The sequence below is a fragment of the Gopherus evgoodei genome, chromosome 1 (assembly GCF_007399415.2).
Source record: "Gopherus evgoodei ecotype Sinaloan lineage chromosome 1, rGopEvg1_v1.p, whole genome shotgun sequence".
Lineage (NCBI taxonomy): Eukaryota > Metazoa > Chordata > Testudines > Testudinidae > Gopherus > Gopherus evgoodei.
Window position 1 is genome coordinate 363,400,657 of NC_044322.1, and position 22,209 is coordinate 363,422,865.

At 51.3% G+C, this 22,209-nt stretch overlaps 1 protein-coding gene across 6 annotated transcripts in view; it reads right to left on the reverse strand.

Moving 5' to 3' along the window:
• Window positions 1-22,209, reverse strand: part of STRIP2 (striatin interacting protein 2) — a 159,177-nt gene that overhangs the window by 121,459 nt on the left and 15,509 nt on the right. For all 6 annotated transcript variants that reach the window (XR_004002694.1, XR_004002713.1, XM_030580983.1 and 3 more), the window contains 14 exons: window positions 20,140-20,214; window positions 17,358-17,492; window positions 15,438-15,558; window positions 14,864-14,932; window positions 13,784-13,890; window positions 13,262-13,389; window positions 10,688-10,873; window positions 9,873-10,096; window positions 7,655-7,720; window positions 6,439-6,502; window positions 4,997-5,068; window positions 4,268-4,342; window positions 2,270-2,367; window positions 1,448-1,574 (listed from right to left, as the gene is read on the reverse strand). Coding sequence is in view for 4 of the 6 variants with exons in the window: in XM_030580645.1 (XP_030436505.1) it covers window positions 1,448-1,574; window positions 2,270-2,367; window positions 4,268-4,342; window positions 4,997-5,068; window positions 6,439-6,502; window positions 7,655-7,720; window positions 9,873-10,096; window positions 10,688-10,873; window positions 13,262-13,389; window positions 13,784-13,890; window positions 14,864-14,932; window positions 15,438-15,558; window positions 17,358-17,492; window positions 20,140-20,214 (1,547 nt within the window). In the remaining 2 variants the exon portion in view is untranslated. The remainder of the gene's footprint in view (window positions 1-1,447; window positions 1,575-2,269; window positions 2,368-4,267; window positions 4,343-4,996; window positions 5,069-6,438; window positions 6,503-7,654; window positions 7,721-9,872; window positions 10,097-10,687; window positions 10,874-13,261; window positions 13,390-13,783; window positions 13,891-14,863; window positions 14,933-15,437; window positions 15,559-17,357; window positions 17,493-20,139; window positions 20,215-22,209) is intronic.

Sequence of the window (22,209 nt, forward strand, 5' to 3'; positions counted from 1 at the left end):
TCTGACAGCCCCATGTTTCCCAGAACTAGGTGACATTAGGGAGACCAGATGTCCTGATTTTATGGGTTCAATCCTGATATTTGGGGCTCTGTCTTATATAGGTGCCTATTATACCCTGTCCCAATTTTTCACACTTGCTATCTGGTCACGCTAGGTGACATGCTGTTTGCAGGAACACAGCAGGGAGCAACTCTTGCCAAAGGCTCCGGGTGAATGAAGCACCTGGCCAGAACATCATTTTACCAGTAACCTCAGAGACCCTGATATGCACACGCAGCTGGATGCAACATTTACACAAACACGAAGAGTCACAAAACTAGAGCCACGACGTAAATCTGGTTTGTTCTGCTTCAAATGTAGTTTATTGCCCTGGCAGTCTTAGCTCTGCAATAGCAGCTGGATCGCTGGGAGGTTCCTGCTTTTTTTGCTCTGTTTTCCAGCACAGGTGACTGATGCAAAAGGCACTTTAATGTCTCACCCAGGGTTAAACAACAAGCATGATCAGAACCTAGGAGCCCCATTTCTTTGCATTACCTGCTGGATCGCAGAATATCAGGGTCAGAAGGAACTCAGGAAATCATCTAGCCCAACCCCTGCTCAAGGCAGGATCAATCCCCAACTAAATCATCCCAGCCAGGGCTTTGTCAAGCCTGACCTTAAAAACCGCTAAGGAAGGAGATTCCACCACCTCCCTAGGTAACCCATTCCAGCGCTTCACCACCCTCCTAGTGAAATAGTGTTTCCCAATATCCAACCTAAACCTCCCCCACTGCAACTTGAGACCATTACTCATGCACCCTCATGCCATAATAAGGGGGGAAAATATGAGAACGCCCTCCAATGCTGAAGGTAGCAAGAAGCAAACACATAAGGGGTCATGAGGGTCCCACTGCAGCTGGAGATCATAAAAAGTAGCGTATGAATGTCAAATGGGCATTCGGCATGCAAAGTGGCTGCAGTACTGGGCCGAGGATATAGCCCAATGTAGTGTTTAGTCAGTCATTGTTAATAAAGGAACCTTTTAGCATGGTCACAAAACCGTCTGATCCTGTTTAGACTCAGGCTGAATCAAACTGTGTTAGGACGCAAAGGTGAAAGTCTCTAACTCTTTAGATACCTTAACTACCTGTAGGTTAGACAAGGCCTCAGCGGGGTTAGGGTTACGCTTGTCCCCATCCCCTTCCTACTCCTGGCAGGGGGAAAGAAAAGTCTTCCCTTCAGGCTGAATACGGGTGTAGCCAAGTTTCAGCCACTGTGAAATAGTCACGCGGAGGTTTACAAGGGAACTGCAGACACAACCTTGCAGAAGTGACCCACAGGGGATACACCCTGGGGCTAAAGGTCACCACTGCAGTAGACCAGGCCGCAGTTGCTCTCCAGGCAAGGTGCCGAGGGGATCTCTTTCAGGAAACACTACCCTGAACACATCTGCCTTCTCAAAGCTCACCTGGTAGATGTGGTTGAGTTTGAAATGCTTCAGCAGCAGCAGCAGCGAGGCAGAAATGCTCTTCACAATGATCTCTTTGTGTCTGTTCACATCGACCCCCAATTTCATGCTCTGAAGAACCGTGATACTGGTGCGGAAGGAGAAAGGGAGGGATGGATCCATGTACAAGGGGCATTACTGGGATGGGCTTTTCGTTCTGACTGGTTTCTATTCATCTGCACGAGCTCTATATGAAGGGGATTCTTCACCAAACCTGCCACCCAGACAGGACCCTGTGCTTATCCCTGGGTCTCCTGCTCCCAACTCGTCCTGCCTAGGAGCACCATAGTGGGTCACAGAAGGGACTGATTACGCTGCACAAGGAGAGTCTAGGGTGGAGCTTGTTGAAGAAGAACGAAAAGGGCTCTCCCAGAGCAGTAAAGCTTTACTCCTTGTACTGGCTGGTTTAATTTTGACATCTGGCCATTAGCAACCTTTTCTTTTCTGCAGCATTCTGGCCACAAGAGCTCTATTGAGACAGCTGAACAAGCCTGGGTTACTCCCGGGAGAGATCAGCTGAGGTCACGGCCATTCACGCTAACAGAGCATGAGGACTGGTCTGGTACAGCCTGCCGCTCTGAAAGGCTCAGAGATCCCAGAAAAACCATTCACTCACATGGATCCCTTTTTCCCATGGAAACAGAAACCTGCATCTCCAAAGGAACACGTGGAGTCTGCCATCCCAGAAATGGGAAATCGCTGTATTACCCACATCAGCCGGGAGACCGCGCTGCTGCTGAAACAGCCAGCACTCAGCTGCCTGTCACCCACCCACGCACTTACGGCATCTCCTCGGGCAACACGTCTGCCAGGATGTTGATGGAGTCGGTCTTGGCTTTGGAAGTGGGCGCTGCAGCCAGGAGAATCTTCAGCAAAGCAATCTGCAGAGGGAGAGGAATCCCCCCAGCCCCCAAATACATTTAGAACAAGCAGGCACTAGAGGCTTGTGTACAAACAACACGGGGTGGAGGAGGGAACCCGTTTTTGCTCGCGTGATGGGGCTGCAGCCTGGAGCCAGCGTTGGTCCCAGGTTATGTGCAGGACACACTCTGAGCTACTCATGAAACTTATGGGAGAAGCGAAGCCTACAGCAGAGCTGTAAGTAGATGTCCCACAAGGTGGGCAGTTTGACTCTGGGAATTGGGAGTGGCATACTGACCCTTTCACCGTTGGGTTGCCTGTTCGAACTCAGCCAGGTAGTGACTCATAGTGGTCACCAAGCTTTTTGCTGGCCCATCTGAAGCAAGCTGGTGGTTTGGAGTTCATTTCCTAGCAAGACAGGGGTCCCCATCACAGACCCAACACCACACTGGCACTAACTGGAAGGGACCTCGAGACGTCACCTAGTCCAGTCCCCTGAACTCATGGCAGGAATAAGTATTATCTAGACCATCCCTGACAGACGTTTGTCTAACCTGCTCTTGAAAATCTCCAACGATGGAGATTCCACAACCACCCTAGGCAATTCATCCCAGTGCTTAACTACCCTGACAGTTAGGAAGTTTTTCCTAAGGTCCAACCTAAAACCTCCCTTGCTGCAATTTAAGCCCATTGCTTCTTGTCCTATCCTCAGAGGTTAAGAAAAACATTTTTTCTCCCTTCTCCTTCTAACAACCTTTTATGTACTTGAAAACTTATGTCCCCTCTTCTCCAGACTAAACAAACCCAGTTTTTTCCGTCTTCACTCATAAGTCATGTTTTCTAGCCCTTTAATCATTTTGGTTCTTCAATTTGTCCACATCTTTCCTGAAATGTGGGGCCCAGAACTGGACACAATACTCTAGCTGAGGCCATATCAAGTGCAGACTAGAGCGGAAGAATGATTTCTCGTGTCCTGCTTACAACACCCCTGCCAATACATCCCAGAATGATGTTTGCTTTCTTTGCACCAGCGTTACACTGTTGACTCATATTTAGCTTGTGATCTAAATAACCCCCAGATCCCTTTCTGCAGTGCTCCTTCCTAGGCAGTCACTCCCCATTTTGTATGTGTGCAACTGATTGTTCCTTCCTAAGTGGAGGACTTTGCATTTGTCCTTACTGAATTTATTCCAATTACTTCAGACCATTTCTCCAATTTGCCCAGAACATTTTGAATTTTAATCCTATCTTCCAAAACCCTTGCAACCCCTCCCAGCTTCATACTGCCAGCAAACATTATAAGTGTACTCTGTCTGCCATTATCTAAGTCATTGATGAAGATATTAAAGAGAACCACACCCAGAACTGAGCCCTGCATAGGGTGACCAGATGTCCCGATTTTAAAGGGACGGTCCCAATTTTTGTGTCTTTTTCTTATATAGGCTTCTATTATCCCCCACCCCCGTCCTGATTTTTCACGTTTGCTGTCTGGTCACCCTATCTCTGTGAGACCCCACTCAATATGCCCTAATAGCTTGACTGTGAACCACTGATAACTACTCTCTGGGCACGATTTTCCAACCAGTTCTGCACCCACCTTATAGAAGCTCCACCTAGGTTTTATTTCCCTAGTTTGTTTATGAGAAGATCATGCGAGACAGTATCAAAAGCCTTACTAAAGTTAAGGTATACCACACCTACTGCCTCCCCCCACCCACAAGGCTTGTTATCCTGTGATGGTCTCAGCAGAGAGGACAAGGGTTGGGTGGGCCAATGAAGCTGAACTCCCTCTTATCCCTGCAGATTGCTCCACCACATCAGGGCTGAACCATAGTCAGAAGGAAGCCTGCACTAATGATCTGAGTCTCCAGGGTGTTCAGTCCAGCACCAGTGGTGAGCTCACGAAAAATACAGACTTACCATATACTGGGGGAGGTTGTATAACATTGCCCGATAGAGCATCTCACAGGGGGTCTCCTGAACTTCCTCCTCCCCCTGGCAGGCAGACAGATATGGAAGGAAAAAACAGAGCTGTCACTCAATCACTGAGGTATGTCAGAGACATCCTCCCACCCCCATCCCGTTCGAGGTGGAGCAGCACCACATCTGTATCAGGACGCTGCCTGGCTTTTCAGCACTGCTGCTGGGACAAATACAACCTGGATCCAAGCCCAAGAATGCTGTTGCCTTAGGGAAGTGGAGGCCAATGCGTGTCCTGAGATTCAAAGCAAACCTATGGCATTTGATGACACAGCCATCCAATGTAGCCTCCAATGACTACAAGTACCAGCATGCAATACTCCACCTTGTACAACCCGCCCACTCGGCACAAGGTGGAGCAATGCATTTTGGGACCTGTAGTCCTTGCAGTCTGTACCTGTGTATCAACGCTGGTACCTGTTTCAGAAAGAGGTTGCTCTGTTCTGTTACATGTAACTTAGATGCAGCTGGCAGGGTCCTAGCAAATGGAGAGCGAGGTGCCACTTTCTATACTCAACCTATTTCCATTCTACTTGGGTATCTCCACTGAAGCCCTCCGTGGACACACACACAACAATCAGCATGCCATGGTAACTCTCTACAATGACACACTCCTTAGACACTGCTCCTTCAGACACAGTCTAGCTACGGAGGGTACTGATTTCTTACCAGTGACATGGGACACTTCTCCAGCTCCTCTTCGTTTTTGATCTGAACATCTGAGATAGAGACATACTTGTGCTGGAGAAACACAAACCAGAGAGGCAGAGTAACACCAGGACTGAAAGGGAAGGAACACACTGGGCAATGAAAAACAGGCTGATCTCCCTCTCCTGTTCAGATAGAGTAGGGTGAGATTTACAGATCCCACCAGAAAAGATCTTCACAGAAGTGTGAGAATCCATCCCCACATGGGATACTCCTCTGGCTGTGACGTGCTTTACAAACTACCCACGCAGAAATCACTTCAACCAGTACTGAAATGCAGCATCCTCTGGAGCACAACCCAGCGAGGGCTTAACAGTGCACCACAACATTGGTGAAGGAGAAGAGACAAAGTCCGCTGCACCATCCAAATGCAACTGCAGGGCGAGCTTAGTTTGGCCAACACCAGGGTTAACAACCCTAACGCTTCGAAAAGATTCCAGGGCAGATTTAATGACTGCAAATGGTACAGCCTCCAACTTCATCACTTATTTATATTGCAAGAGTAGCCAGAGGCCCCAGTCAGGGACAGACTGTTAACAGACCCAGAGGGCCAGTTGAAAAGGGGTGGGTGGGGAGAGTATCCTTCTCTTTCGTTTCTTGTATCTGGTCTTCAGCCAGGTGCTGGAAAGCAATATGGACTGGGGCACAGGGGCTAACTTTTATTTTTCCCGATGGGTGCTGCAACCCCACTCCACCCAAAGGCCTCGCCCCACCACTTCCTGCCATGCTCCGCCCCCACTCCACCTCTACTCATTCATGCTCTGCCCCTCCGCACCTCTACTCGTCCATGCTTCACCCCTTCCCAAGATCCCCTGCCCACCCACCACTTGCTGCTCTCTCCCCTCCCCCAAGCACCTCCTGCCAGCTGCCAAACAGCTGATCTGGTGGCCCCACCTAAACAGCTGTAGCTGGTGAGTGCTGAGCAACCCCTGTTTTTTTTCTGGAGGGTGCTTGAACGGGGGTATAAGTACAGGGTGTGGGAGTGGCTTCAGGAGTAATGTGAACTCTGTCGGGGAAGCAATTCTAGCCACACAGGATGGGTTAGCGGTCCAAGGTGATAATACCTCCACTCCCTAGTGCAACCAAGTTCAAATCCCTCCCCCCCACAGGGTTGGCTCAGTCTGTCAGCCTCCCAAGGCAAGTAGATAGAGCTGCAAAGTTTGCATGCACGAGACGCTAAGCCAGACTTCTCACCTGCTCTGCGTGTGCATGGACCTTCTCTTTTGCATTGGTGATCCTGGCCAAAGATTTCCCACCCCAGAGGTGGCTGCATCCCAGTGCTGCCGGGTGTAAGAGCCAGTGGCATTCCCGCAATTCAAGATATCAGACAAGCCACCCCCTATATCAAGGTCCCACAGACCAGAACAACTGCAGATGTTTAAGGCACAGAGCCACTGCATTACCTGCTTTAGAGTCTTCACGCTTTCATGGATGGGCTGGGGCAACCCTACTAAGGTATCCGTGTCTCTGCGGGAGGGGAAGAAAGAAGAAGATCGATACAAGCCCGAAAGGGAGATCTGGAACGGACACTTTGCCTGTCAGATTTAGACCAGAAGTAAGACAGGCAGTTTGCTGTCAGACGAATGAAACCCAGATGTCCCAGGAACTCAATGGCTAAATGCCACGAACACTCATCCCTTTTCCCTCCATCTCTGCACTGCTGGAGGGGCTGATGCTCCTAGGACATGCAACAAAAGGCACAAGGTGAAATCCTGAACTCTGATACTCTGCCCTGCGACCACAGCTACACAGAAAGGGAAGGTCGGCAGCCAGCGCTTTCCAGCTCTGCTCCAAAGGGCACAGGTTTGTTCCTGACCCAGAGAGAAGAGTGCTCACTGAACTATCAAACATTCCTCCCTACAGTGTCTGGTTGTTCTCTGAAGGTCTCCCAGGCCATCCACGGCCTGCAAGATACAACTAGCTCCCAGCAACACCAGGGATCAGTGCAGGACTTGTCGGCTCCCTCCCAACTCCCCAGTCCCGCTTTCACCCTGGACCAGACTGAGCTCCAGCCGCCTTCATCGCCATGCAGCGAATGCAGCTAGAATCAGCTGCGGGAGTTCCCAAGGTGGCCTCTTTCCTGGCAGACCTTCTGCAGCCGCACCAGCAGCTTCCAGCCCCTTCCCACGCTGATGCCACAACGTACGCAGATATTTTTCTGGACTAAGGAATCTGCACCAGCCACAACTCCCATTGCCCATCCCCCTCCCTATGCTCCCCACCTCCTGACTCTCCTCCTCCTCTCATCAAAAGGCAAATTTATAACGCAAACAATCAGATCTGTGGAATAAGACGACCCGGGCCAGCTATCACCCTGACCGCTTAGCTTGCATGAAGTGTCCGGTTCTCCAAACTGGCTCTGTTTTTCATTAGACCATAAGCTCTTTGGAGCGAGCACTATCCATTAGAACATGGGTTTACATTGCAACATGGCCCCGATACAGACTGAGAACAGCCGCGCAGCCTCCTAAGCATTCAGCATGCCAGCTGCCTCCCGAAAGCTGAGGGCTAGCACCTCCCCAGCAGCCAGCGAACATCGCAATGACGGCAGATCAGGGGACAGACTGCTTGCTGGCAAAAGCCAAACCAACTCTATTCTCCCAGATGCCCAATACTCACTGTCCGAGGGTGAATCCAATGAATTTGTTCCTACTTGCCTCCAGGAAATGCTCAATGTCCTTCTGTCTGATAGAGGGGCAGGAGAAACAACCAGGGAGAGAGGGGGAAAACACACACACATCGTATCAGTATCACGTTTGCTTGGAAGCGAAACACCAGCCCCACTGCACGTAACATCCAACCCTGCAGTATCACTTAGTGGAGGCGTTACTGCCACCTGGCAAACAGGTGCATTGCTCCAGCCAATTAGCCGTCAGGAGCAATAGAAACAAGATGAGCTGGACTTATTCTAAACCTCTAGAGTCATTTAACACGTGGGTATAGTTGAGAAAGCGACTCTGTAAAGCCAGCCCCTTCTTATTCAACCGCTCTGCTCCCTGCAGTCAGCAGGGGCCATCTGCAGTCCACCCCATTGGCCTTCCAGAGCACTACAGGCGTCGGCGAGCAAGCTGGTTCTGTTCCGCCTTGAGCATCCTTCCCTAGAACTGGTAGCTTAACGCCATCAGGAGAATTTGTATGACCAGGAGAAGCTGTGAGAAGCAAAACGAACCCAACTGCAGTCCACATTCTATGGGGAATTTGCAGCCAACTAAATAAAAGCCCCGTAACTTGCAGGGTGACAGAATAACCACGGGGCCCCGCAGTATTGCAGAGACAGAGACATCAGAGCTCCATGGGAAACAGGGTCTTGCCCATTGTAACGAGCAGTGCAGTGAACAGGCCTGGCTGCAGCTTCATCTGTCCCAGTTGATCAACTTTAACCCTTGCACTGCTCCCAACCTAGAGAACTACGTGGCCTCCTGCGTTTTAAAGTCCAGGTCAAATCCTGCCTCTACCGAAGTCAATGGCCAATCTCACGGTGACTTCAGTGGGGCCGGGATCTCAGCCACGAAGCGTAACACAACTCATGGATCTGTATCAGATCCAGTATCATTACAGAAACTCAAGTATCAGAGGGTAGCCGTGTTAGTCTGGATCTGTAAAAGCAGCAAAGAATCCTGTGGCACCTTATAGACTAACAGACGTTTTGGAGCATGAGCTTTCGTGGGTGAATACCCACTTCCTCAGATGCATGTAATGGAAATATCCAGGGGCAGGTATATATATGTGTGCTAGCAAGCAAGCTAGAGATAATGAGGTCAGTTCAATCAGGGAGGATGAGGCCCTGTTCTAGCAGTTGAGGTGTGAAAACCAAGAGAGGAGAAACTGGTTACAGAAACTCATTTCCCCAATACTAAGTTCCCCTTACTGTTACTCACACATTCTTGTCAACTGTTTGAAATGGGCCACCCTCATTACCACTACAAAAGTGATTCTTCCTCCCTCGGCATCCTACTGTTAATTGAATTGTCTCGTTAGCCTGAGCCGCCACTTGGTAAGGCAACTCCCATCTTTTCATGTACTATGTATATATACCTGCTACTGTATTTTCTACTCCATGCATCTGATGAAGTGGGTTCTAGCCCACGAAAGCTTATGCCCAAATAAATTTGTTAGTCTCTAAGGTGCCACAAGGACTCCTCGTTGTGTTTGCTGATACAGACTAACACGGCTACCCCTCTGAGCTCTAGAAAGAGACATGTCCCCCACTCCTAAGGTGACCAGACAGCAAGTGTGAAAAATAGGGACGGGGATGGGGATAATAGGAGCCTATATTTAAAAAAAAAAAAAAAAAGAGAGAGACCCTAAAATTGGGACTGTCCCTATAAAATTGGGACATCTAGTCTCCCTACCCACCCCAGACCTACAGTGGAGGTTCTCTGAGCTCCCAGATCAGAGTGAAGCCACTGGAGGACGTTCACCATCCAGGCAGATATAAGACTCGCTACGTAACTGGCGAGAGGTGATTTCCCTGAACAGCTCTCAAGACTAGTTCCCTAAAGCCACAACTGGGGAAGTGCTCAGCTATCAATAGTGGCTAGTAACGCTGACCTTCATCCCCGATCTGTAAGAAGGACATGGAGTACTACAGAAGAATCAACCCTACTTCCTGCAACACCTGGGATTTCCACAGTGGCCGGCTTCCCACCCCACTATGGACCTGATTTGATCTTACTTGGCCTGTAAAGTTTTGGGAGATCCCAGCCAAAGGTGGTATGAGACAGGCAACGTAGGGAAAACAGTGAAGTCTTTTCAGGCAAGCATTCCACCCATGACTCAGTGCAACATAAGGGGAGTTGGGGCAGGGGCAAGCGGCAATGAAATGAGATGGCTATACCTGACTTTGGGTGCCCATGGAAGCCCTTTGGGGAAGGACACCCGCTCAATGGGTGGGCGCTGAGCTGGCCCAGCCTGGATGATCGCATCCCGCTCCATCAGGTCCAGCTCCCCCTCAATCCCGCTGTCTACGTCATCATTTTCCTCTTCATCCACTCCAGCCTCATCGTTCTTGAAAGGGTCCCTCTCGTTATAGATGTCCAGGCTGTCTTGCTTCACCAGGGGCTGTCACACGTGGAAACAGAGGAGAAATCAGTGGGTAGGAGGAAGGATTTTACAAACTCTCAGGCTCCACTTCCCTAGGGGTCAGGAAGCTGCATGGGCTGAATACTGAAGTTTCTCTTGAGAGAGGACGTCCATCATTTGGCCTCGTCTCTTTATTTGGCATCTCAGCCTAGATGAAGCAACCTTCAAAATGGAGCCCCTGGCTGCTGGATTTGCTGCCCGCCCCGGAGGGGGCAGGATACCTTCCAGCACTTCCTTTGAACCCAATTATTTTCCTGCAAACTTTGGAACCGCTGAGCATAATGCATCAGCTGAACTGGAGGAGAGCCCTGGTTTGTGGTCAGTACTTCAGTACGTTGTGCTTCGCTCCTCGTAGCTGGGGATCAGACGTCTGGGATGCGCTCTCCTTTTCTTAATAAGAAATCAAACATGCCATCTCCAGGACATGACTAGCAAACACCCCCGCCCCGCTGGGAATCGAGCAAAGAGAAAGGCGCTACTGAACGCAGCCTCTCCTGTCGGACGGACGTTCCCTTCTGGAGAAACGCCACGCCACGTGCTGCCTCCCAGAGCGGCCTCGCTAGCTCTTACCCGCCTGCTCCGGTGCCCGCGTTTCGACGACTGCTGGTCCAGGAGTTCGATGGTGTAGGTGGGAGGTGATGCGGCCCGCATGCGGCGCACGACTTGGATGCTGTCCTCCGGGAGAGGTGGCAGGCCCAGCTCCTCCCGCTTCTTCGTTTTCATGGCCTGGAGGGCCTCGAATCCCCCCAGGGTGAACTGCGGGCCGGCAGGCCAGGCGTAGAAGAGAAAGAAGGGAAAATGAGCCGTTCCTCACACTCCCCCAGAAACCAGCAGGGACGTTCTCAGCACAGCTCAGTCTGGCCTCTGAGGCCGCTTCCCGTGCAAGCGCAGCTACACTGCTATTTACACCTGCCCTGGCGTAAGGACGCCTACCTCCAGCGTGTGCGGAAATACAGGGGAATCACACCCCCAGCTCGCAGTCTAGACGTAGCATCAGGTCCTCTTGGGCTACCCTCAATGATTATCTTCTCTCTTTGGGGTTTGCACCCCGCAAATACCTGGAGGCTTGTGCCCACCCTTAACTGTCGTGACTAGAGCTTCTCTCTCCTAGGAAGATCATCTAGGTGCAGCCACGCAAGATGAGGACTATTTCCTCCTGGCTCCAAAGCCAGAGCTCGCAGCAGGGCCTTTTTCATTTCCCTGTCAAGCTGCATATCCACCATCATCCCCAGTGATCTTCCAACACCGCTGGAGGAAACTCTCTGGCCAGCGTTATACAGCCCAGACTGGCTGATCTTAACGGTCCTTTCTGGGCCTAGAAAATCAAATATGAGCATTTCTGCTTCACAGGCATTTTCCTCTCATTTAATTATGGGTGTTTCCAAATTACTTTCCCATGGACCTTTTTTCACATTATAACAACATACATAAGAACGGCCGTACCGGGTCAGACCAAAGGTCCATCCAGCCCAGTATCTGTCTACCGACAGTGGCCAATGCCAGGTGTCCCAGAGGGTGTGAACCTAACAGGCAATGATCAAGTGATCTCTCTCCTGCCATCCATCTCCATCCTCTGACAAACAGAGGCTAGGACACCATTCCTTACCCATCCTGGCTAATAGCCATTAATGGACTTAACCTCCATGAATTTATCCAGTTCTCTTTTAAACGCTGTTATAGTCCCAGCCTTCACAACCTCCTCAGGCAAGGAGTTCCACAAGTGCCCCAGAGGGTGTGAACCTAACAGGCAATGATCAAGTGATCTCTCTCCTGCCATCTAGCTCCACCTTCTGACAAACAGAGGCTAGAGACACCATTCCTTACCCATCCTGGATAAGAGCCATTAATGGACTTAACCTCGAGGAATTTATTCAGTTCTCTTTTAAACACTGTTATAGTCCAGCCTTTACAACCTCCTCAGGTAAGGAGTTCCACAAGTTGACTGTGCGCTGCATGAGAACTTCCTTTTATTTGTTTTAAACCTGCTGCCCATTAATTTCATTTGGTGACTCCTAGTTCTTGTATTATGGGAATAAGTAAATAACTTTTCCTTATCCACTTTCTCCACATCACTCATGATTTTATATACACCTCTACCTCAATATAATGCTGCCCTCAGGAGCCAAAAACTCTTATGTAAGTGAAACCGCGTTATATTGAACTTGCTTTTATAGCGAACTCCACTGGAGTGCGCAGCCCTGCCTCCCGGAGCACTGCTTTACCGCGTTATATCCAAATTCGTGTTATATCCGGCCACGTTATATCGAGGTAGAGGTGTACCTCTATCATATCCCCCCTTAGTCTCCTCTTTTCCAAGCTGAAAAGTCCTAGCCTCTTTAATCTCTCCTCATATGGGACCTGTTCCAAACCCCTAATCATTTTAGTTGCTCTTCTCTGAACCTTTTCTAGTACCAGTATATCTTTTTTGAGATTCAATTTCATGTTATTTCTCATCCAGATTTCTAGATGCTGTGTTGCCTCCAGCCTCCCCAGAATTTCCATATCCTTTTGGGTAACATGTCACTTACTCCCTTCTTCCAGGTATTTATGGATGATATTTAATGAGCCTGGACCTAACACAAACCCCTGCGGTACCCCACTCCTACAATCTTCTCCAGCCCATATTTAAATCTCACAAAAAATCTTGCATGTCTGATTCTTCGACCAGTTTGCATTTCAAATTGTCCCCAAGCCAAACTGAATTTTTCAAGTAAGATTTCCTGAGACGCTATGACAAATGCTTCGCTAAGCTCCAAATGTCACAGCCGGCGCATCCCTTCATCCAGTGACTCCAGTGAGCTTTATACTTTATAAACTCCCAATGCAGCCAGTTGCTCATGGGCTGTGGCGTGCTAGGCAAACACAGATCCTTCTCGCTCAGAAGTTTCTGTGTTACAAAAGCTGGTGGTGAAAGTAACTCAAACCAGGAGATCCCCTCGGAGCAGTGCAAGTTGCTTTCTCTTGTATCTTGTCTATTGCCTTTTTCAATCCAGCATTAAACGCATTTTAAGTGACAATGAGACTGATGCTGGGACGTCTACAAGGCTGAATTAATTAGCAAAAGGAGCCCAGGTGGCAGCCCCCCAATATACAAGTCCCTCCCCAATTCAGGAGATTCTTGGAAAGCAAAAAGATCGAACTCACCAGAAGCACCTTCCACAGCAGGAGCAGGACCTTCTTCATGGGGAAGTGGGGGGCGTGCCCACTGCAGAACTTGGCCACCATGGTGAAGAGCAACAGAGCAAACGGTTCTTCGCTGTGCACAGGAAAACCTGCGAGAGAGGGGACCGAAATGAAACAAGCTTGGAATAAAGAGAAGCTCCCCCGTCCCGCACGCTCTCGCCACTGGAGTGAGTTTATTAGCATGTCGTGCAGGTCCTGTCAGGGACTCTATTCGACGACGTGCTGACAGTAACTAGCCCCCAACAATCCCCCCTGCCCACCACTAGAGTCTCCACAGTCTTTGCCCAAACTTGGTTTGACCTCAGGCTGGTGGAATAAGGGGGATCCCACTACATTTGCTGGTGGTTTGTTCCCTCTGGTTTTACAGCTACTGCTCCGAGGCCTTCAGAGCATGGGACGGTGGAGCGGGCTGCACCTCCCCACCCTCCAGACATGGCTGTGCGTGAGAGAGAAACTGCGCTTCAGAGGGCGGCAGCTACTCACTCAGCTCTGTCCTGAAGGTCTCCCGGGAGCTCTTCCACTCGGGCAGGTCAGCCTCCGCCTCCACACGGATGTTCTCCACCATCAGGTACATGACACTCAGCAGCACCCTGGAGAGAAGGTGTCACGACAGGCAGGTCGCATGGCCACCCACGGTGCATTTCCTCTACAGGTCGCCCCTGCCTGTAGGATTTGGGGGGGAATCCCAGACTCTCCACCTTGTCCCTTCCACTACTAAGGCAGGTCCAGGAGGAGGAGAGAAAGTCTGGGGTTTTCCTGGAACAAGCCAGTGACCTTCGCTCTGCCCATCCAGCCAGGCAGCAGTCGAGCAGGCAGGCCCTACATTACAATCCCGACTGTTCCACAATCTGCCCCCCTGTGCCAGAACCTGCAGGTCTCTAAAGCTGGACCTTCCATCCCGCCGCACTGCAACTGCTCGGGGTGCAACTGGCGGACGCTTGTGGGACCGCTGCGTTAGGGTGACGCCCTGGAACGATCTCACGGGGCCAGCAAGGGGATAGAAAGAACAACTAAAATATAAGGCATTTTCTCAGCTGAGATACTGCTTCTCCCTTGGATGATGGGTTTACCCGCCTGTTCCTGACCCCCCTCAGTTTGATCATGTCTCCCCACCTGTTCCTTCAGACACAACATATCCAGGCAACCCTCCCCACAGCAAAGGGCTTGCTACAGTCTTCTGAGGAGTCCATCAATGCCCCTCCAAGTTCAGAGAGGGAGTAGGGGCCATAAGACAACTGAAGGTTTCATCCCTTTCCTCCCAGGAGCTGAACATGCCGCTGCAGTAGCAATGCCAGACTCCACTGGCCCAGAGAGCTGAAAGCACTTGCCTCTCTCTGCAGGGCAGCTGGCATGGGGCCACCAGACACCCTCGCTGAACTTAGCCTGAAGAGCTCTGAAGCTTAAAGAAGCCGCCTGGTGATTTCCCTGGCGCCTTGGCCCAGGCAGTGGACAGACGGGCTGGGTGTGCCCGCCGACCTGACAGCTCTTTCCCATCTCACGTCCCGCTCCAGGGCGGGCGGACAGGTTCTAGAGTGGAGGACAAGGGGGGGAAGGACAGGTTACCTGAGCTCCGTGCTATCCGCTAAGGAGATGGCTGGTTTCCTCAGGGCACTGCTGCAAGCCTGGCTGTTGCTGCAGTGAAGAAAGAGGAGGAGAGTTCGCGGTCAAATCTCCAGTCAGTCAGTGGCTGCTCAGGATGGAGAGAGACTCCACCACTCAGACCAGACAAGGCCACATCTACACTATGAATAGCCACAGAATCACAGAAGTGTAGGACAGGAAGTGACCTCGAGAGGTCATCTAGTCCAGTCCCCTGCTCTCAAGGCGAGACTATGCGATAACTAGACCATCCCTGAGAGGCGTTTGTCTAACTTGTTCTTAAAACCTTCCAATGATGGAGATTCCGCAACCACCCCTAAATTGTCCTTTCTACACTAAACCCTCTCTCTCTCTCTCTCTCTCTCTCACACACACAGAGAGAATTGCTCTGGTGATTAGACCACCTTTGTTCCACCCCGCCTCCCCACCAAAACTCCAGTTATGGTCATTAGCAAGTAGCCGAAACCACAGAGGGACATCCCGCGGACGGATGCGTTACGAAGACAAGAGCAGATCAGACAACGCTAAACCCTCTCACTCTATCTCCATGTTCAGCAGCTCCAGGAAGGCTGAGAAAGTCCCCATCTGGAACAACAGGAAGTTATTGTGCCGAGACCAATGCAGGACCTCCGCTTCCACGTCACACTCGCCAAATACACCTGGGGGAACAGAGAGGCCGATGGAGCAAACTGTGTGAAGGTGAAGTTAGTGCTGGTGAAAGGTACCAGGCTGGCAGGACTGGAGTACGGCGAACAGGTGCAGCAACCGTGCAAGCTTCCTCCATCCTGATACGGAGGGACCACTTATCGGAGTGAAAGGGGAATTTGGGCTCAGTCCCCATTCCACCTCTGGCTTCTCTCCAATTCTGGAGCCAACATGCTCAGGGTCTAACTGATCACCACATGCAGGGTCGGGAGGGAATTTCCCCCCAAGTGAGACTGGCCTTGGGGGTGGGAGTGTTCGTCTTTCTCTGCAGCAGCAGGTGCGGGTTGCTTGCCAGAATCATCTGGGTCTGACTCATGAAATCAATTCCCTGCCATTGCAGGGCCTTGGGCACCAGCGCACCTCGGCCCCCCCTTCTCGCCACTTGTGGCACACTCTAATTTAGTCTCCGGAGGGCTGTAATACCTTGGTTTGGGCTTCACTTGTTGAGTTTGGTGCCAGGGTGCTGGCTGGCGCTGGTGCCCTGTACAATGGGAGAGGTCAGACTACATGATCTGATCCCTTCCGAGCTTAAATTCTGTATCTCTAATGGTGCCTAACGTGGTGATGGCCTTTCTGATTGACAACAATCCACCAGGAACTGCACTGAGAACCAACCGCTCACCCCACCCTGTCCACCTTCACCAGATGGCTGATTTTAAATAACAGCACAACAATACATCTGTGTGCACGAAGAGCCAACGCCCAGTCAAAGAAACCTTCCTTAACTGGGGGCAAACACCTTCAGTTTCCATTTGGTCTAAGGTAGGTCATGATTTCGGGGGAGGGGAAGAGAAATTGACTCAGAAAGTGAGGGTCTCTTGGTGCCGAAGATCAGACTGACAATATCCAGTTACCTCCTGGCTGACCTGCACAACATGAAAACAGAGGAGGAAGGACAGAAGGAAACACAGGAAGGAAGGGGAGAGAGAGAAGCCAAGTGTGGGGGAAAGGGAGATGCTTAGCAAGGACCCACCCAGCTGGGCAATGAAGGACCCTGCTGTAAATCATGATCATAAAGGGTCTCCTATGGGACTCTTTTCAAGCAGCCTGCAGATGATAACTTAGTCCCTGCCGACCTGGGCTGGATTTATTCCAGCAACCTCCACACTAGGCATTTCTAATGCCCCATTGCTGCAGAACCTAGGTGCCAAGTACCTGGCTGTATCCAGATCTAGAGATTAAAGTCTTCAGTTTCTATTCCCAAGCCCATGAACCAGTCAGTCTCCTAAGAGAGTCATTTCTTAACATTTCTTGACATTAGCCCTGCGTCTGGATGCACAACAGCCTTCGGCCAGCACTAACCTACCAAGGTGACAGGTAATGCTGAAGTGCTGTAAGGGCCGGTGTAAATGAAGATGCCATTTGCATCCAGCAGGGGTGAAATCTACCCCGCGTTATCCTGCCGCACGCTAAGTGTCCGCTTGGCCCTTGCTGTCATGAACTCTCCGTTTCCTAGTGTGCTTTGATCCACTCCCATTTCAATGCGGGACAGATCAAAGCACACATAGGACCTTTTAGCATCCAGTAGCCAGGTCCACACGGACACAGCACGTGGCAGGCAAGCACCAGACAGATTTACACCCCAACTTGACAAGAACTAAGCGTTTAGACAATGCAGGGCTTTGAGTCGACCCGTCCAGCAGTGGGGGAGAAAACAATTCCTCCTGGCCTTAGGAACAACCAAACTTTCCAAGTAAACCCACAGCGCACATGCCACCTGGCGCGGTGCCGTCTGCTGGGCCCAGGCAGTTACCTTGTGCCAAATAAAGGACTGCTCGTGCTGCTTTCAGTCTCTTGTCCCTGTTGACCACCTCCAGCCCGTCCAGCAACCGCATCACATAGGCCTTCTGCTGCGCTAGGTCCAGCTCCGGCCATCTCTTGCCCTGCACTGGAAACGAGAGGACGATGAGCCAAGATCTTGGCCCCCCAATGGGCTGGTCCCTTCACGGAGCCCGTTCCAGCCTCTCTTGGATACTACAGGGATGGGTGTCGAAGCAGGTGGAAGGAAGCCAAGTGGAATAGTGGCCAGTATCACTGGCATGCTGGAGACGCACACGGACTTTTCTGGGCACTGGAGCAGTTCCCAGCACCCTCCTTCAGATGGACGATGTCATCAAGGAGGCCACTCGTCTAGTTTTAAGCCAGACAGTTCACTTTTGTCCCCTGTCCGGTACAGAGACTAAACCAGAGTCTGGTATCACGGTTGGGGGACACCATTTTGAAGGGCATGCCACTCCACCTCCCCGTGGGCATGACCTCGCATGCACCGTGTGTGGGTGGTTATGCTGACGGAACGGCACACTCTTCAAAATGGCTTCTTCTGGGCAGAGCCACCTCATGCAGTGTGTGTGTGTGAGGTCATGCCAGCAGGGGCAGGCCCACGCCAGTCCCAGAAGTACCGGCATGTCCGACGTTCTGGGGATGCGGCAGCGGCCACCCTACAGGTTGTTCCTGTTGGACACAGCCAACTCATGGGACACTGGGAAATAGCCCAGCAGGCTGAGTCAGCCATTGCTCTCGTGATCCCTTCACTTCCCCCGTCGTGTAGGGAAACCAAGGCTGCAGGAACGCCCGCTGCAAAGCACACGTGTATGTCACAGAACCTGTCAGCTTCATCTCAACAAACCCCCCCCCCAGACAAGCCTTCCGCAGGCAGCAGCGGTTCTGGGTTTCAAGCATTAGCACGCGCTCAGGCACTAGCCAGTAGGGAAGCGCTAGTAATGCGCGTCTGGCTTCTGTTCCCGACTGCCCCCAACTCATTGAGTAACCGTGGGCAATTCGCTCGTTAGCTCTGTGCTTCGGTTCCCCCGCTCTGCGAAACAAGGATGATACAGACCCACGTCAGCGGGGGAGCGGTGAGAATTCATGTCTGAAGAACGAGGGGATCCTTAGAGGCGCTGGGATCTTCTGTAGAGGCAAAGATGCTGGGTTGCTCCTCACGGACAAGAGCAGCGCATGCTTCTCTTTGTTTAGTCTGCTCTGTTACAACCTTCCGTACTTCTATCCCCCCGTTACCACAGTACCTGAGCACCTGGCAATCTTTAGTGCGGCCGTTCTCCAGCTTGTTTGATCGGGCCCCTCTGTGTGTCTGGAGTCGTTCAGGGGTGATTCGTCGATATCACTTTTTACAGCCCACTTGGCCCCCTTTACTTCTTCGCTGCTGCTGCCACCCCGGGGCCGACAGCCGGAGCCGCGCCCCGGTGAGCAATCATGGGGGGGGGGGGAAGAGAGCCCCCAGGTGGTGGCGCTTCGGCTCTTCCCTTTATCCCTGCCTCCCAGGTGTGCATGGCCGTTCTGCACGAACCCCAGCCACTCAGGACTGACCGCACACAGCTCACGCCTCCTTTGACACACTCCCGCCCCTCTAAAAGTCAGAGCTGGGCCGAGGTAACAGCTGGCTGGGAAGCTGCTGACCCTCCATCTGCCCTGGGCAGGGGGGCTTGGGACACAGGCCAGGGGCTGCTCTGGGGCTCCCCACCCCAGGCAGCTGAGGGTCTGCAGCTCCCCACAGCTCCATGGGCTGCTCTTACCTGGGCGGGGCCTTGCGAGGGAAAAGAGGGGCAGGGCCCATGGCGAAAAGTGGATAGCCATGGCCCCTTGCCCCCTCCCCACCCATTCTGGCGCTCCTGCCACCACCCACAGTTGTTGTGATAGGTTATTGTTAAGGCTGTGCATTTGTCACACCAGGCACAGATTTGGGGACTTTCCGTGACTTTTGCAGCAGCCAATGTGGCTGGCTAAGGGGCCACCTGAACACTCTGGCAGCCCCTGGGCCAGCTGCAGCAGTTTGGGTGTATCGGGAGGATGGGGGGGGACTCAGGGCTGGGGGTTGGGGTGCAGCGCTTATCTTGGGGGAGGGGAGGCGCCCTGGAAGCGGCCAGCATGACCCTGCAACTCCTGACCTAGGTGAAGGGTCCCTGCTTGCAGGCACTGCCCCTGCAGCTCCCATTGGGTACAGCTCTCATCCAATGGGAGCTGTGGAACCGGAGCTTGGCGGGAGCTGTGCATGGAGCCCCCCACTGGCCTTGGCCTCCCTCTAGGAGCTGCAGGGACACACGGAGCCAGCCGGGGTCCCAGGCAGCGTGTTGCTGCCCACCCTCCCCACCCCAGCACCAGTGGGAGGCCCCGGCCCAAGGATTAGTTTGGGTAGATAGTACAAATCATGGACAGGTCACGGGCCGTGAAGTTCTGTTTACTGCCCGTGACCTGTCCATGACTTTTAGTAAAAATACCCATGACTAAAACGCAGCCTTAGTTATTGTGACATCTGATGATCTTCTGCTGACTCCTTCCAGCTGGGCTCACAGGGAAAGTAATTTTATAGGCCCAATTCTCAAAACCCCACCTGAAACCCTGAGTTAAAGGTGCAATATACAGATCCAGCCCTGCAAAACTGAATTGGCACGAGAAGCACCTCTCCCGTCTGGCAGTCCTGCTGAGGTCCATTCACCCAGATAAGGGCTCCTCATGAGGCCAGGTTTTCAGGGTTGGGACCCATCTCGCCACATGAGATGCAATAGTCCGGACTGGGATACCTTGAGTTTGAAAATCCTCTTCGAAGCACTTTCTGTTGATGGTGAACTCCGGCTCCTCTGTGTAGCTGTACAGTTCTATTGGGGAAGACACACACAAAAAAAAAGGCTTGAAAGCAGGGCTTAGCAATTAGAGACAGAGCCCCCCCACTTACCAGTTCCAGTGCCTGAGTTCTCAAAAGGGCACCTTGGGGCCGATCAACTCATTTGAGCAAACACATGGGAACTGGACGCCTAAATTAACTAGATTAGGGCAGCATGGCCTAGTGGAAAGCACTGGACTGAGACTCAAGAGACCCTAGATTCTATTCCAAGCTCTGCTCCTGGCCTGTGGGTGACCTTACACATGTCAAGTCCCCACTCTAAGCCTCAGTTTCCCCATCTGTAACATGTAGATAATGATCCTGACCTCCTCTATAAAGCACTTTGAGATCCATGGATGAAAACTGCTATGTAAGAGCAAGGTATTAATTATTATTAACAGGCTTTTCTACCACCACCAAGTTCCTCACAAGAATTTAATTAATGTACCTTAACTACACCCCTGTGGGTAAGGAAGTATTATCCCCATTTTACAGATGGGAAATGGAAGGACAGAAATGTGCTTTTCTCCAAGGAGACAGTCTGTGGAAGAACCAGGAACGGACTCCAGATCTCCCGATTCTCAGGCCAGTTCCTTAATTACACGCGCATCCTTCCTCTCTCACTTAGGTGCCCAAGTTTAAAAATCATGCTCACAGTGTAAAAAAAATGCAGCCAGGGTGAGGATGAGACATGGTAGGTGGGTTTAGGTAGCTCTGACTGAGTCTGGAATACACTTTGTTCACTTTAATATCACACTATTAAAGTGAGGGGGGGATCCATAATTACTGCTAAGCTAAAAAAATAATACAATACACATAAGCCAAGACCCACTGAATGTGTGAACCAGCACCACTGTCGTTTGCTAGAATGGCATTTTAAAATCTAATTGACAACACTATTTATGCCACTTGTTTACTTTTTGCATTTCACCATTTCTAGTCAATTGCACCCTCAGGTTCTCTGGCCTGAGCCCATGGGAGTTGCTGGTACTGCAGGGAATGTCTCCTCAGGATTATTTTTGAAGTTCTTTCTATTGCCGTGGAGTTTTGCAGTGAAAGGGGCCACAAAAATCTGGGGACAGATACAAATAATTATGATTTATCTTCCAAGAAGAATGAGGATCAGAATCCCAGCAGTGCAGGGTAGTGAAACAGAGTGTCATGACTGGGATGTGGGCAATCGGGCAGGACTAGCAGTCAGGCTTAGTGGCTGGAGCAGGCGTCAGAAGCCAAGCCTGGGGTTAGAGGCAGAGTTGAACCAGTGACGAGAAGTAAAGCCAGGAGTTAGAGCCAAAGTCCGAAGCAGAGAACAAGAATGAGGTCCATTGTAGCACCAAGCCAGGTACCGCCAGGCTGCAGAGACAGCTTCCTGGAACTCCCTCTGTGCCTAAATAATGCACCTGGAGCAATCAGAGGTCACGGTGGTGCTGTCATTGGGTATTCTGTAAGAGGCATGTCCTGTGTTGCTTATTCCCCTATGGTTTATAGTGCATGGATTGCAGCTATGCCTTGGCTGCCAGGATGGAAGCGTTCGTCACTGAAAGCCCTACAGACCCCGGTTCTGCTTGGCTGGACCCTTAGAGGCAGAGACAATCCCTGCTTCAAGGAACTTGCAGTGCACATTAAAACCAAGTATCAGAGGGGTAGCCGTGTTAGTCTGGATCTGTAAAAGCAGCAAAGAATCCTGTGGCACCTTATAGACCAACAGACGTTTTAGAGCATGAGCTTTCGTGGGATTCGTTGCATCTGACAAAGTGGGTATTCACCCACGAAAGCTCATGCTCCAAAACGTCTGTTAGTCTATAAGGTGCCACAGGATTCTTTGCTGCTTTTACATTAAAACCAAGTCATTCAGGCCTTGTCTACACCACACAGTCAGCATTCGTCAACAAAACAGTGGAGAGTGACATACGACAACGCTCCTCCCGCTGATTTAACTCTCCTGCCACACCAACAAAATAAAACCACCTCGACGAGAGGCATGGAGTGT